General features: G+C 41.2%; 1 protein-coding gene across 3 annotated transcripts in view; it reads left to right on the top strand.

Annotated features, from left to right (window-relative positions):
- Nucleotides 1-13,592, top strand: part of TENM1 (teneurin transmembrane protein 1) — a 306,894-nt gene that overhangs the window by 274,224 nt on the left and 19,078 nt on the right. For all 3 annotated transcript variants that reach the window (XM_027898080.1, XM_027898096.1, XM_027898087.1), the window contains 4 exons: nucleotides 3,682-4,048; nucleotides 5,819-6,329; nucleotides 10,823-10,995; nucleotides 12,586-12,821. In XM_027898080.1, the coding sequence (XP_027753881.1) occupies nucleotides 3,682-4,048; nucleotides 5,819-6,329; nucleotides 10,823-10,995; nucleotides 12,586-12,821 (1,287 nt within the window). The remainder of the gene's footprint in view (nucleotides 1-3,681; nucleotides 4,049-5,818; nucleotides 6,330-10,822; nucleotides 10,996-12,585; nucleotides 12,822-13,592) is intronic.

The raw sequence follows: 13,592 nt of genomic DNA on the forward strand, positions 1-13,592 counted from the left end.
AAATGTATTAGAAAGCCAGACCAGTGGGTGTTAATTTTGCACTTCTCAAACCAGAGATGGATTATTAGATATAGCTGGAGCCTTTATGTTGACAGTCAAATGCTGAATTCCCAGAAAGGTTGACACGTTAATACTTACATGCAAAAGGTCTCATTGCCCAAGGGTTCACTTGTTTTGTCAATGATTTCCATTGCATATGCTCAGTCTCCCATGAACCAAAGCAGGATTGTCACCTGAAAATTTCAGTCTGTGAAGAATGTGAGGTACTGACTGCTACTGAACAAACCCTGGCTGTTTGTTTATAATAGGATAATCAGCAATGCCATTTCTGGTCACTGCTCAAAAAAAAAAAAAAATTAAATACATGAAGCAATGCTTGGAATTGGTGCAATTTTGAGTTACAAGAAAAATATACATATAGAGGAGAGGAATTTTTACAGAGACCTGTGAAGTACTACTTCAAATTAAAAGGTATATTAACTGATTTAATATTCTAATCCTAACTGAGATTTTATCTGGAAAAACTTTGTAAGAGGCACAGTCATATCAGATGAGAATTGAAGTGCTTCTCTGTAATATGTTTATTGGCTTTGAATGAAGCACAACTGATGGTTTGGTCACGGAACCTGCCAGAGGGCAGCTTGCTTTAATGGGAAGTAAACAACCAGTGACTTTTCAAGGTAACAGTGAACCTGAGGGTGCAGTTAAACTTCAGCTTAAGCTGATTTAGGTGATTAGTTTTTAGCCAGCAAACTGTCCTGAACCTGCTGTCTGTAGGAACACATAAACTGGCCTTGCTGTTGGGGACTGCACTGGGAGAAGGGATGTCATGAAGACTCATCCTGTCAAGAACAATGCAGATTTTTTTTTAAATCTGTGAAATTCTTCTTCAGCTTAGGAATGCTCAGTGGTTTTGTTAGTGTGCATGTTTGATGTGAACTGGGCTGTTTCACCTTTCTTCCTCTCCAATTTCACTGGCATAAGCTTGCAGTGAGCAGCAGCTGCGGTTTATGCTGCAATCTCCAGACAGGTGTGTCCTACCTTTAATATTTCAGATGAGATTAAACCACTGATACATCCATGACCACTTCAAGACCAGGAAGGAGAAGCTGTAGGCCTACCTTCAGTTAGATGTGCAGAGCAGAGAGCTAGGCATCAGTTCTTGTGTACTTACCAAAATCATCTGCATGTTCCCAACTAAAATTTTATTTATTTTTACTGCAGTGCAACTAGATTCACAAATGTGATCAGTACAAAAGCAAATATGCTTGCAGTTAACAGCTGTTAAGACTAAGCTTTAGGCACATTCTGCAAATGAAATGTGCAGCTGCATAAGAGTTTATTCTATCTCAATAAACCAAATCAGACCCAAATCAACCAGAGAAAAAGTGGTTTAGGCCCAAACCAGTACCTATTTATCTGTAGGACACCAGACCTACCTTCACAGTGGTAGGAGTTCAAATTATTTGCTGGGCAAAGGCAGTGTAGCTGGTCCACAAAGGAAAATCAGCTATTAAGAAATGGCAGGTGCTAGGCAAGGTCATGATAACAAAGATAGATAGTTTCATCCCAAATTTTTTTTTCTTGAATAATCTAGTTATGGTTAATCAAAGATACTTTTTATAGCAACGCGATCTGTGGAGACCCCTAAAGTTCAGTGTGTTTGTTTGCCTTTAAAAACAATCCATCTACTTTAATAGAGCAATCAATTGTTCTGCATTAAAGGTGCATTGCAAATATGGGGGTTTTCCAAGTTTCCTGGAGATAGCCTTGTAGAGCTTTTTACGTCAACTGAAGAGTTTTATTTGGTGTCCCAGTGAACTCTCAGCTGAAGCACGAGCTAACAGAGGTGCCTAAACCAGCCTCAGTGCAGTGGGTGGAATCCAGGCAGTTACACATGCACAGAAATCAGCATCGTTATGGGAGCAATCTGTTTCCAACTGTTTCCCCACATTTATCATCATTTGGAAGGACTTGACCACCTGGTTTGGAAGAAATCTCAAGCCCAACAGCATTAGTCTTAATGCCAGGGATGGTGCTGTCTGGTAAAAAGGACTGGGCACCAGGAGGAATTGGATTGCTCCGTGAGCCTTTGTAATTGTGTGGTCACCACGCAGGATGAGACACGGTAGCCGCAGTGTCCTCACATTATTAAAACATCAGTAACCAAACCAGCAATGTACTTCTGGAAATGAGATTATTCAGGAAATACTGCTGCTTGAGAAAGGGAGAGACTTGGCCTCCAGCCTGGTTCCTGAGCTGACCCCAGGCAAGCAGGTGGGTAGAGATGGCCACACTCTCCACCATATGGTGTTCCTCAGTGCTGAGCATCGTACCAGCATCAGCAGTCTCTACATTCGTAGGGCTTTTAATTAGCAGGGTGCAAAAATGAGCAAAACCAGCATGAAAATCAGTAAGTGAAATAATAAAAGCTTCAGTGGCATAGAAAGCATATAAAACTCTTGCATTTTAGCCTGGTAATTATTCTCTTCTGATGACTGAAATATTTAGACCAGAAAAATTCCACTCAGATAAAAGCATCCATCTCTTCATGAAGGATAACAAGTAAAGCATCCTGAGAGAGACAAAAATATGCTCTCTTGAAGTCTCGGGGGCTCAGTTGTTCTCTGACCTTTCCATAGGCAAGCTGCAGTCCAAACCCTCCACGGGCCATGAGTGGGGGACAGGGACCAGCCTGCCCTGTTGTTGTTTCCCAGTTCAGCAGTCCTGCACTGTCTATCGAGCTTTCTCAGCAGGAGGAGTTTGAAGGTCTGGCCAGTACATGCTGCAGTCAGCAGCCTGCAGGCGGGTTGTCTTTCAGGCTGACAGGCAGCCCCACCTTTAATTTGGAGCATGTTTAATTCCCCCGGATCTCGATGCAACAAGTATCAAATGAGTGAGGTCAGTCTTCTACTGTTTCCTCCAGCTTGGCTTGGAAACTTTGCTTGGTTGGCACTCTCACCTGCATGGAAAAAGGCATAAAGCTACCTTAACTGTGAAGAATTTACTTAATCCATGACTGAAATACTGATTTCACAAAGCAAAATCATTATAAATAAGGCTCGCCTACTGTATCATGCAAAGTGTGATATATTGGTGTATTATTTTGTTACAAAGTATTAACAAGCTTATATTTCTTGTGGCAAATAAGTCTTATTAACATTTCCTGCTTAGTAAATAAACAGTGGAAATGTGTCCTACTCTTCTAGTATGTCATTTTCCTTTTGTGCTAACAGTCAATTAAAGTGTTACGACATTGACAACCTCTCACTGTTTTCCACTCTGCCAGCGTTGACTGCAACCTTGAAACAATAACATTCAGACCTGGAAAATTTTCTGGCTGATGTTGCATGACATGAAGTGTGTGTTTTTATTTGCATGACTGCATAGGTATAATAAAGTTCACACTTTAATGGACTCGTGCAAATACCTCTCAGAGGGTGCTAAATTACTTTTCAAATCAAATTTTGATCCACACTGGAGTGGGACCTCAAAAAAGAGTATGCTTGTTGAAACTTCTTCCAAACGTAATTAAAGGCATTAGAGAAGTAGTGTTGTGAGGATCCACCAAGTGTCTTGATGATGTGGTGATCAGAGATGGTTGACTAAAACTGCCTTACTGTCTTAATCATTCTTTTTCCTTCTTTTCCCTGCCTTCTTCTTGATTTTTTTTTTTTCCAGGTGAGGTTAGAGTGGCCAACAGACCTCACAGTGAACCCTCTGGACAATTCACTGTATGTCCTGGACAACAACATTGTCCTGCAGATCTCCGAGAACAGGCGTGTGCGGATTATTGCCGGGCGCCCCATCCACTGCCAGGTGCCAGGCATTGACCACTTCATTGTCAGCAAGGTGGCCATCCATTCCACCCTGGAGTCAGCCAGGGCCATCGCCGTGTCCCACAGCGGCATCCTCTACATCGCTGAGACGGATGAAAGGAAGATCAACCGTATCCAACAGGTCACAACCAACGGCGAAATCTCTGTAATTGCTGGAGCGCCGTCAGATTGTGACTGCAAGATTGACCCTAATTGTGACTGTTTTTCAGGTAAGGAGATGCTGGTTATTTCCTGTCTGTTATCTGTTGAGATCCTTTGACGCAGATGCAGATTAGCAAAGTGACAAGGGGAAGAGGAGAAAAGCAATGGTTCAGTTTCCTTGGATAGCTCAAAACCTTATCAGCACATCTTTGTGGATTTAATCCCTTGGCTTCTGAGATGTGAGTCTTCCACTTACCACTGGAGGAATGTCAGGGTGGTCCTAGCTTTTCCTCTTTTGATACAGAGGTGACACACCATTGAGTATGAGTCCCAAGTCTGTCTTGCTGTTTCAGCTGGCTTTGCCAATGTTGAACACGGTACCAGCTCCAGTGCAGATTGCACCTGAATTCTATTGAGTCAAGCAGCCTTTCTCACCAAGAACAGTATCAAGGTGTTTCATACCCAGTGCAAAACACTAGCTTATGCCATCTCACCACTCAAGTCACACTGCACTACCATAAAAATGGTGCAAACACATAATAGGTTGAATTTCTCCTTTGTGTTTTATGCTTTAAGAGCCAGTGCCAGACCTGCAGTGCACTGCTGGACATTCTCAGCTACTCTCCCCTGCAAGCACCAAAACAAAGCATGGCTTTTTTATTTCATGAAAACATATTTCAGAATGGGACAAAGGACAGCATTCCCGTACAGAGGTGTGCAGTATGTTGCCATCTTGTCATCTCTTTAGAACCACCATGTTCAGCTCCATAATAATGTCATCATAATTCTTAAGCCTCTCATTTCAAGTAAAAGGTTAATTACTGACAAGAAAACATTAAGTATGTCAAGAACAGAGAGGAAAAAATGCAAATGGTCTTGCAGAGAAGGTGTGTTGCTGACCCAGCATTGCAATGATAATCAAAGCATCCCATGCATTGCCAAGGGCTGCCAGCTTTAGTGGTGGCCATGGTAGACCAGTGCTGAAAAGAATCCTGTTCAGGGTTCCTATTGAGAGAAACTACATTCAGTCCTGAAAAGTTAAAAACTGTGGCAAATCTAATGATTGTGCCAGGGCTGGGTTGGGGAAAGGCAGGATCAGCTTGGCAGAAAGATCTGGTAATTTCTCCATCTCCCAGGAAGCATAGGCTATGCATGAACATTCCAGCAAATTTCATGTCTCAGTCAGGAGAAAGAGAGCAACACAGAGTAATGTTTTTTTCTAAGAGCAAGGATTAATATGCTTACTTGCTGATTACAGAAAATGCTGCTCATGTAAACTCATTTTGGTAGGCACATACAGTCCATGATAATGCAGATATCCTCCTCCAACCTTAAGTTACACAAACCAAGTAAATAGTCAAAAGATATTGGAAGAGATTGTTTCTCGGAGCACTTTTTTGCTCCTGTTCTTATTTTGTGGAGTTTTTAATAAGTATAAACTAATCTTTACTTTTAGCTGAATTACTGGGGTTTATTTTCTTTTTGTTTTATTTATAACACAATCTTGCTTTAAATACATGCCAAGAGACAATAAGTAGGGAATGAAACTTCAGGTGTCATGTTTTTTTCTTTCACAATTCTGCATTAAAACTTGCCTGAACAGCAGGGTTCAGGGCTTAGCAAAAACACTGTGAATTAGATAATTTATATTCCTGTTTGTCTTCATTGAGACTAATTTAGAATTGCACCAACCTTAGATAATAGGGATTCAATTAGTTGGAAGAGGATATCGGTTTATTGACCTGTAAATGATACTGAGGAGAGGCAGTGTGTCAGGCTTAGAGGAACAGCTTAAATAAGGATATTAGAGATTACTAAAATTACCATTTCTCCTCCAGGTGATGGTGGATATGCCAAAGATGCAAAGCTGAAAGCTCCCTCCTCCCTAGCAGTCTCTCCTGATGACACTCTGTACGTAGCAGACCTGGGCAATGTTCGCATCCGCGCCGTGAGCCGGAACAAGGCTCACCTCAGCGACACCAACCTGTACGAGATCGCCTCGCCCGCGGACCAGGAACTGTACCAGTTCACCATCAATGGCACCCACCTGCACACGCTGAACCTCATCACCAGGGACTACATCTACAACTTCACCTACAGCGGGGAGGGGGACGTTGGCACCATCACCAGCAGCAACGGGAACTCGGTTCACATCCGCAGGGACACGAGTGGGCTGCCCCTGTGGGTCGTCGTGCCAGGGGGCCAAGTGTACTGGCTGACAATCAGCAGCAATGGGGTTCTGAAAAGAGTCTACGCCCAAGGCTACAACCTGGCTCTGATGACATATCCTGGAAACACGGGGCTTTTAGCAACCAAAAGTGATGAAAACGGATGGACAACTGTGTATGAGTAAGTCTATGACATAAAATGCCTGATGCAAGGAACCCTAGTTTAAAAAATACCGAAACTTTTTTGACAGTTCTAGTAATTTAAAAAGAAACCCTGCTACTAACACTGTGTGAGAGAGGACAAATAGTGCTATTGCACAAGCGTTGGAAATGAAATTTCTTAGATGCCAAAGCCTGTCATATGTAAAGCTCTGTGCATTGTGCCCATGAAGTAAAGCAGAAACTGCCTGAAATTTTACTTCATTTGCACTTTCATATTGTGCATCTGTTTCTCTAAATGAAAATATGATAGTGGATTCTTTTTTTTGTAACTAAAGAGGTAGAGGCAAGTTGTGATATGAATCAGGAATTTGCGAAATTCTTAGGCAAGGCAAAACCAGGGAAATTAGCACACTCATCAGAGAAGGGAGTGTTGCAAAGGAAATTGAGAATCCCAGTGGAAGGAATATTCAGACAAGAGGGAGCTTGTCTCTATCAGCAGGAAAGAGGATATATAATGGCAAAAGGATCTGTAACAGCAAAAGGTTGTATATACAAGGAAAGGCTTCAAAAGCAAGACCATCAACAGGACTTCTAAAAAGCAAGACAAGACAGTTAAAGATGCAGTCAGAACATCCCAGTCTGGTCCCAGAGAGAGAACAACCCAAGAGGAAGTTCATTTTTTATTTATAAAGAGGTGTGATGTATTAGGATTTCTCATTACTTATAATTAATTGTCATAATCCCTGTTTGAGGATGCAACAAGTGATGGATGGAAATCATGTTAACAATGCAGTTCTAGTTCAGAGTCTGTAAGGAGTAATAATTTCAGCACTGAGAGTGACCCATTTAAATCCCCACTTGAGGATGGTGTGAATCCAGACCACGGACCAATGACACTTTCTAAAAGCCTTTACAGTAGCTCCAAGTCATACCTATTACTTTTAAATGCTGAGCCTCACGCGCTGTTGCAGGACCTTGATTGTTAGAGCAGATTATTTTTAGTCGTGTGCCTTTCAATCTCGGCATTTTACTCAGTCCCACTGACATTGAGTATAAACCATTTCACACAATTATTGCTTGTTCTTCTCATTAAAGTATGACTCAGGTGTAATAAGATCTTTTAAAGGACTTTACCTGCTTGCAAGTGCCTCCCATGGTATGTAATACTGATTTGTTCATGAAGAAATACCTGTGCCTGGGGAGGATTGATAAGCTGTATATGATTAACAAAGAAATTTTGCTAAATGAAACAGTTTTACATGCTTTCCCAGATTTAACTGTAGGCTAGGCAACACTGTTCTCACCGATGCTTCCAGTTTTCCAGGCTGTGCATGACCCCACACTTCTGCTAGCCTGGATCAGTCAATGAAACAGAACAGAAATTAATAGAAATACAACTGCTAACATTACAAAAACAAAATGACAAAATTAAATAGTGAAGCCATGTCATTAATATTTACATTCAGTCCAATATTTTATGTCATATTCATAACATATGACAAGTTCCTGAACGACTGATACACAGAATGTCACCCAGTGTGCTGCAGCCAGAGGGGCATCAGGCTGTAATCAGCACTGTGCTGACTCGATGTGCTTTCAGGAGATGCTGCTCACCTGCTGCCATGAATAGGTCAGGGGTTGTGATGGTCCTTTGTTATCCTTTAACCAGATATTATTTCCCAGACAGGTCACATTCGGTACTGACAGACAATTTCAGCTTGAAAATTGGAATTTTTTGAAGGGCTCACTTATATGTGAAATGCTGGCAAGCCCTATATGAACATAGCATTGGAACTGAGAGAATTACCATATGAGCATCTTTCAAATTGCTTGGACTCATCTTCTCTGCTTATGCTAGATTTGCATTCCCATCCAAAAGTTCATGGCACTGTCAAACTGAAATAGGGATGAGTTTGTTTAACAACACATATCACACATACTTGGGAATATGAGCAAAGATAATGAACTGTTCAGAACATCTACCTATATGTCAGATTCACTCACAGAGGGAAATTATTAAGAGGTAGAAAACCACCTACAAAAGTACTTGTCATCCATCTACTCTAATCTGATGGAATGGAAGTACTGAAAGAGCTCTTGCATAAAATTATAGCTAATGTACAATTTTCAGTCATCTAGATTTCTTTTAATATTGTATCATTAAAGCTGTAAAAGGGGAGGGGGAGCACTGGGCCTCTATTAAATCAAGGACAAGAAAACACCTGCAAGAAACAACTCTCTCTGAAAAAATTAATTAGACCGCTTTCCCTTTGAAATGATATAACTCTTAACTGTGCTACACATAGAAATGCAAATGGATTGTGAAGCTCTATCCCCATGTGTGCATTTCGAATATTGGTGAGCACTTTCTCATGTGGGTACTGAAATCAATGCAATTATTTGCATGATTAAATGGTCACTGACATGATTAACAGTGGCATAACTGAGCCCCAAATTAACATTAAGAAATATGTCATGATTCCACCCCTATTAGTATGGGCAGGACATTGCTCTGCAGGAGCTGAGTCCCAGTGTTCTGCTATTCATCATGTGGAAGGTGACAGAACCTGTCCTGGAAGGGTTGGGTTTCTTGGAGCAATCTGGAAGAAAAAAACCCTTTAGATGATCACGCTGCGGAATCAATATTGAGGCACTATTCTGCATGTCCTCCTTGAAGTCAGTGGGACCATCTACTCAAGTAAGAGCCTGTTGGCATGTGCTCTGGTCTCATTATGATTCAGTACCCTATCTGGCCAGCCAGCCAGGAACAGTTTATCCCATTTTCATCTACACAGGGAGTTTTGTATCTCATCAGCAGCAAAACTAGATCCTTAGTGAAGATGGATCCTGTGTCTTGTGCACAAGTACATTCCAATAAACTGGCTATATTTGCACCTTAAAAATGCATTATTTGGGGATTTTTCTGTGGTACAGTAGCAAATCCAAATAACCTAGCAAGCTGTCATATCTGTTTGATCAAGCAGTAAATGAAATATAGCTGCCCAATGTTCATGGAGTTTTCTAATGATGAAAAGTAGTGATCTGAGTCAATTTTAATCGCTGCCTCTGGCACCCAGTCAACTTGCACAGAACCAGCATAAGGGTAGAATGTAAATAAGTTGCGTGATGTATATGAGGGCAATAAGAGGTGAAAAAGAGATTATATTGAATTTAGCATTACCACAAGATGCTCATGAGTTCATTTTCCAGTGTTTCATTGGAAAAGAACAGCTGCTCTGTTTTTTTTTTTTTAATATTGAAGGAAATCCTGACTTTTTTTCACCAATACTTCTTGTAACATGTAGATTTTGTGTGACTAATTAGGGTCAAATAAAGATCCTAAGGAAATTATGCCAACACCTTTAAGGGAAGGACATAGCCAGATTGTCTGCTGATGTGAATTGGAAGAGGTCCTTTGAAGGCACTGCAGCTCTGCCAGCTGATACACCAGCTGAGGATATGTTTTGTCAATGAGAGGAGACAGTTAATAAAATTTGAAAACTTAATTATGTTTTCCTACCTGCACAAATAAGTTTCTATTTTATGAACGAGTTGGTTTTGCTCATGCAAACACATCTGCAATATCAGTGAGTTGTTTTACGTGAATAAAAACATGTCAGCATCAATAAAGTTTTTAAGCTGTGAGGCATTATTATAAAACAGTATCAAGCACCAAGCAATGTTCTGCACAGGTTTCCATATGAACCATCAGAAAGAACAAATACATTCATACAGCTGAAAAGACCTGTTAGAAATGCTGCTCCAGAGCTTTGGAATTAATTACTGACTTTTTGATGACATGACCTGATTCACATCAAGTACCTTAAACTACAAGAATTTCTTTAGCACTGATGAAGTTTAGGTGAACTGGAATGTGGTACTCTAGATTCTGGTGCTGGTACTTCTGACGAGAAGCTCCTGCTGATTTGAGTAGACCTGTGGGAAACGTAACACAAGAGTAAAACCCATGTAGGCAACTTAATTGCTGCAGATTTCAATCTAATTTTATCGCTATTGTTATGCTTTAGGTCCCTTTTTTATATTCACCATTCTTATTATGCACTTCACCCATCGGTGACAAAAGGCAGTTTTTAAGTGTTTCAGAATGTAAGAATTTTTATTTAATCCTATGGGTATGAAAACGCCTTTTTGGGGTTGAGTTGGTTGCCTGAACACTGAGTGACCTCCAGTGGCCTCACTCCTGCATCACAGCCCAGCTGGGGGAAACCCCAACCAGCACAGAAAACCTCTGGCAGAAGCTGAGTGATGTAGATGGCGTCTTATAGGTTTCCAGTCATATTTTATCCTGCACCACTGAAAGAGACTCTAGGCAGGAATTCAGAATAGGGACAGAATGCATTTTGAGTGAATAAATGGACCAATTATTACCTTTTTTACTTACTGCAGTGTTGACAATCCTTTTTACTTTTTTGCCTATTTTTTTGCTTTTAGAAGTCTTTTACATGACAATAGTTATGTATTTTCATGGCTCTTTAACATCATATCCTTCAGGTATGACTCTGATGGCCATCTGACCAATGCAACCTTCCCAACTGGGGAAGTCAGCAGTTTCCACAGCGACGTTGAAAAACTGACCCGAGTGGAACTTGATACTTCAAACAGAGAGAATGTGATCACAGCCACGAACTTCTCAGCTACCTCTACAATATATACTTTAAAACAAGGTAATGACAGCATTTCTGTTATTTCAAACCCCAGACATTAGTGCATTCTTAACTGTGTGCCAAAAAGAAAAAAAAAAAAAGACATTAGAATTAGTTCATTTGTTTCTTCCTTGCTTCAGCACAAACAGTTAGATACTGCTTACAATTCTCCTGGGGTATCAATTAAAAACAAACCACAAGGGAATTCTTTTCCTCCTAGAAGAATCCCATGAATAGAATCTACTTATTGAAAACTCCAGTGTCTGCAGGCTTTGTGTGCTACTTTCTACTTTAGTATCTGGAGGACTTGGATTAATCTCTAATACACTGAGCTTTGTTATTCTCAGAAATACTTCCCAGAAGAAGGACAGGTTCCACTGACATATTAGCCCTGAAATGCCTTGTTTGGCCAATGCTGTAAATTCTTTCTGGTAGTTCTGTGTCCTGGTGACAGAGCTTGTAGGAAGGGGCAAAACGTGACCCACCTCTGCTAGTGACTGCCCTGGGGATGAGATTTTGACTCAAACCCTGTAGACACCACAGTATTCCCCTGCCAATATCATCTCTCTCTCAAAAAAAAAATTGCTCTCTGCCTAATGGAAATGCCCCAGTGTCCTCCAGATTTTGCAGATTCATCACTGAACTTTTGGTTTTATACAGTTTTATCGACCTGGGGGCTTTTGTCCTTGTTGGGGTTTTTTGTTGTCAGTGGATTGTTCAGGCTTTGCAGGTGCTGGGAAATAGCTCTCTGATTTCCTTCCAGGTCTGCTACATAAAAGCTTTGTAACTGAGCACATCACAGACATTTTCTTATTCTCAACTTTTGATCTATAGGAAAAGAAAAGGAAGAATTTACCTCACAAGATACCCACTCATTCCTCTCCACTATTGTATGGCATTTCCGCTGTATAAGTGGAAATAATTATATTATATTGTGGTGTCACTCGTTAGGCTTTGTCCAAGTGACTCCATCTGCTCTCTGTATCATCTACTGCCTAATTGTATGTCTGTCCTTAAATCTGAAACTCTCAAAATTGGTATAATACCAAAGTTTGTCTCAGGAAAATACTTGCAGTCTATGGGCAGTGCCAGAAACTAACAGCTCATGGTTGACTCTCACTGTGCCTCGACCCCAGAGTCCTGCTGCTAATGGGGAAGAGGACAAGGTTGTGGTACAGTGATACAGGGAAAAGGGACAGGATGGGAGACCGGCTGTCACCCTAGACATTTGGAAAATAGCTTTCATGCTGGACCTCAGATAGTCTTGCACAAGCAGTGCATTGTCCTTTTGACAGATCCCAACATGCTAAAATTGTCACAGTATCAGTGGTCAATACTCAGTCTATGGGTTTACATACCTGTAAGCTGAAACCAAAAATGCTTTATTCCTACTGCCGGAAACATTCACATGGAAATCAACAGCCCAAATGTAAAAAAACCTCTTCAGACATGGGAAGGCCTGGAGGTTACAAAACTCACACTGCAGTTGGTGTGTGTTCAGCTGTCTGCAACCTCCCTGTGTAAAACATAAAGCCCTGTTGCACCTAACGTTTCGTTTGTTAATCTACTTGAATTTCTCTCTGTTCCCTGTTTCTGGTTGTTTTTTGACAGATAACACACAGAACATCTACCGGGTCAGCCCAGATGGGTCTCTGAGAGTCACCTTTGCCAGTGGAATGGAAATCACGCTGAACACAGAACCTCACATTCTAGCAGGGGTTGTCAGCCCCACGCTAGGGAAGTGCAATATCTCCCTTCCTGGAGAGCATAACTCAAATCTCATTGAATGGAGGCAAAGGAGGGAGCAGACCAAAGGCAATATTTCCACTTTTGAGAGAAGGCTGAGGGTAAGGCTTCCTCTTGTGTAAAGTGCAGTGTTCCCTTTGAAAGTCATTGAAGTAAAATCATGTTGAAATGTTATACTTTGTAAGAATAGCAATGAAAATTTTGTATTAATGATGGGCCCCAGCCATGAATTTCAAAACCAAACTCCTCCGACAGTCTCGGGGATATTTGATCTCTGTTTGATTTTGGTTGTAAGACTTGACCTTAAGACATAATTACTTCTTTTCTTCCCCTTCTTCTTCAACTAAGAACTTAATTATGGCTTTGGAAGAAGCTGTGAGCAAAGGACAATGTGTAGTTACTCTGGCACAGTGGCAAAGTTGGAGCTACATTCTGCATCTCTCAGATCTATTAACCCTCTTTCTTCTGGGGGAGCTAACAGGTGCCTGCTGCTGCCCGGGGCACAGAATCTTGCTGTGCACACCTTGGGTGTCCTGCCAATGCCTTTCCTACAAGTCAGAGTGATGTAGAGCCTCCCTGTGTGCATAGACAGGCTGTGTATTAATTCTGCCCTCTCCCACGTGCTCTCAGACCCCCTCACTCCCTCTGGCCGGGCTGCACCACAGCTCTAAGACTTGCTTTAACACTGCATCCTTGGTTTATTTTTACCTGTGAGGAGAACTCACAGATTAAAATGACAGATGGTCAACATTTAGCATTTAATTAGGTAACACTACGGCTCAAAGAGATTGCTACTTTGCCGAACAGGTTTTTTATGAAATCAGTTCTGGTTTTCACATGAATACCACTTAAAATGCCCGTACCAGTAGTAC

Source organism: Empidonax traillii, unplaced genomic scaffold (genome assembly GCF_003031625.1).
Source record: "Empidonax traillii isolate 1590-97213 ecotype Southwest subspecies unplaced genomic scaffold, ASM303162v1 scaffold20:size5563877, whole genome shotgun sequence".
Classification (NCBI taxonomy): domain Eukaryota; kingdom Metazoa; phylum Chordata; class Aves; order Passeriformes; family Tyrannidae; genus Empidonax; species Empidonax traillii.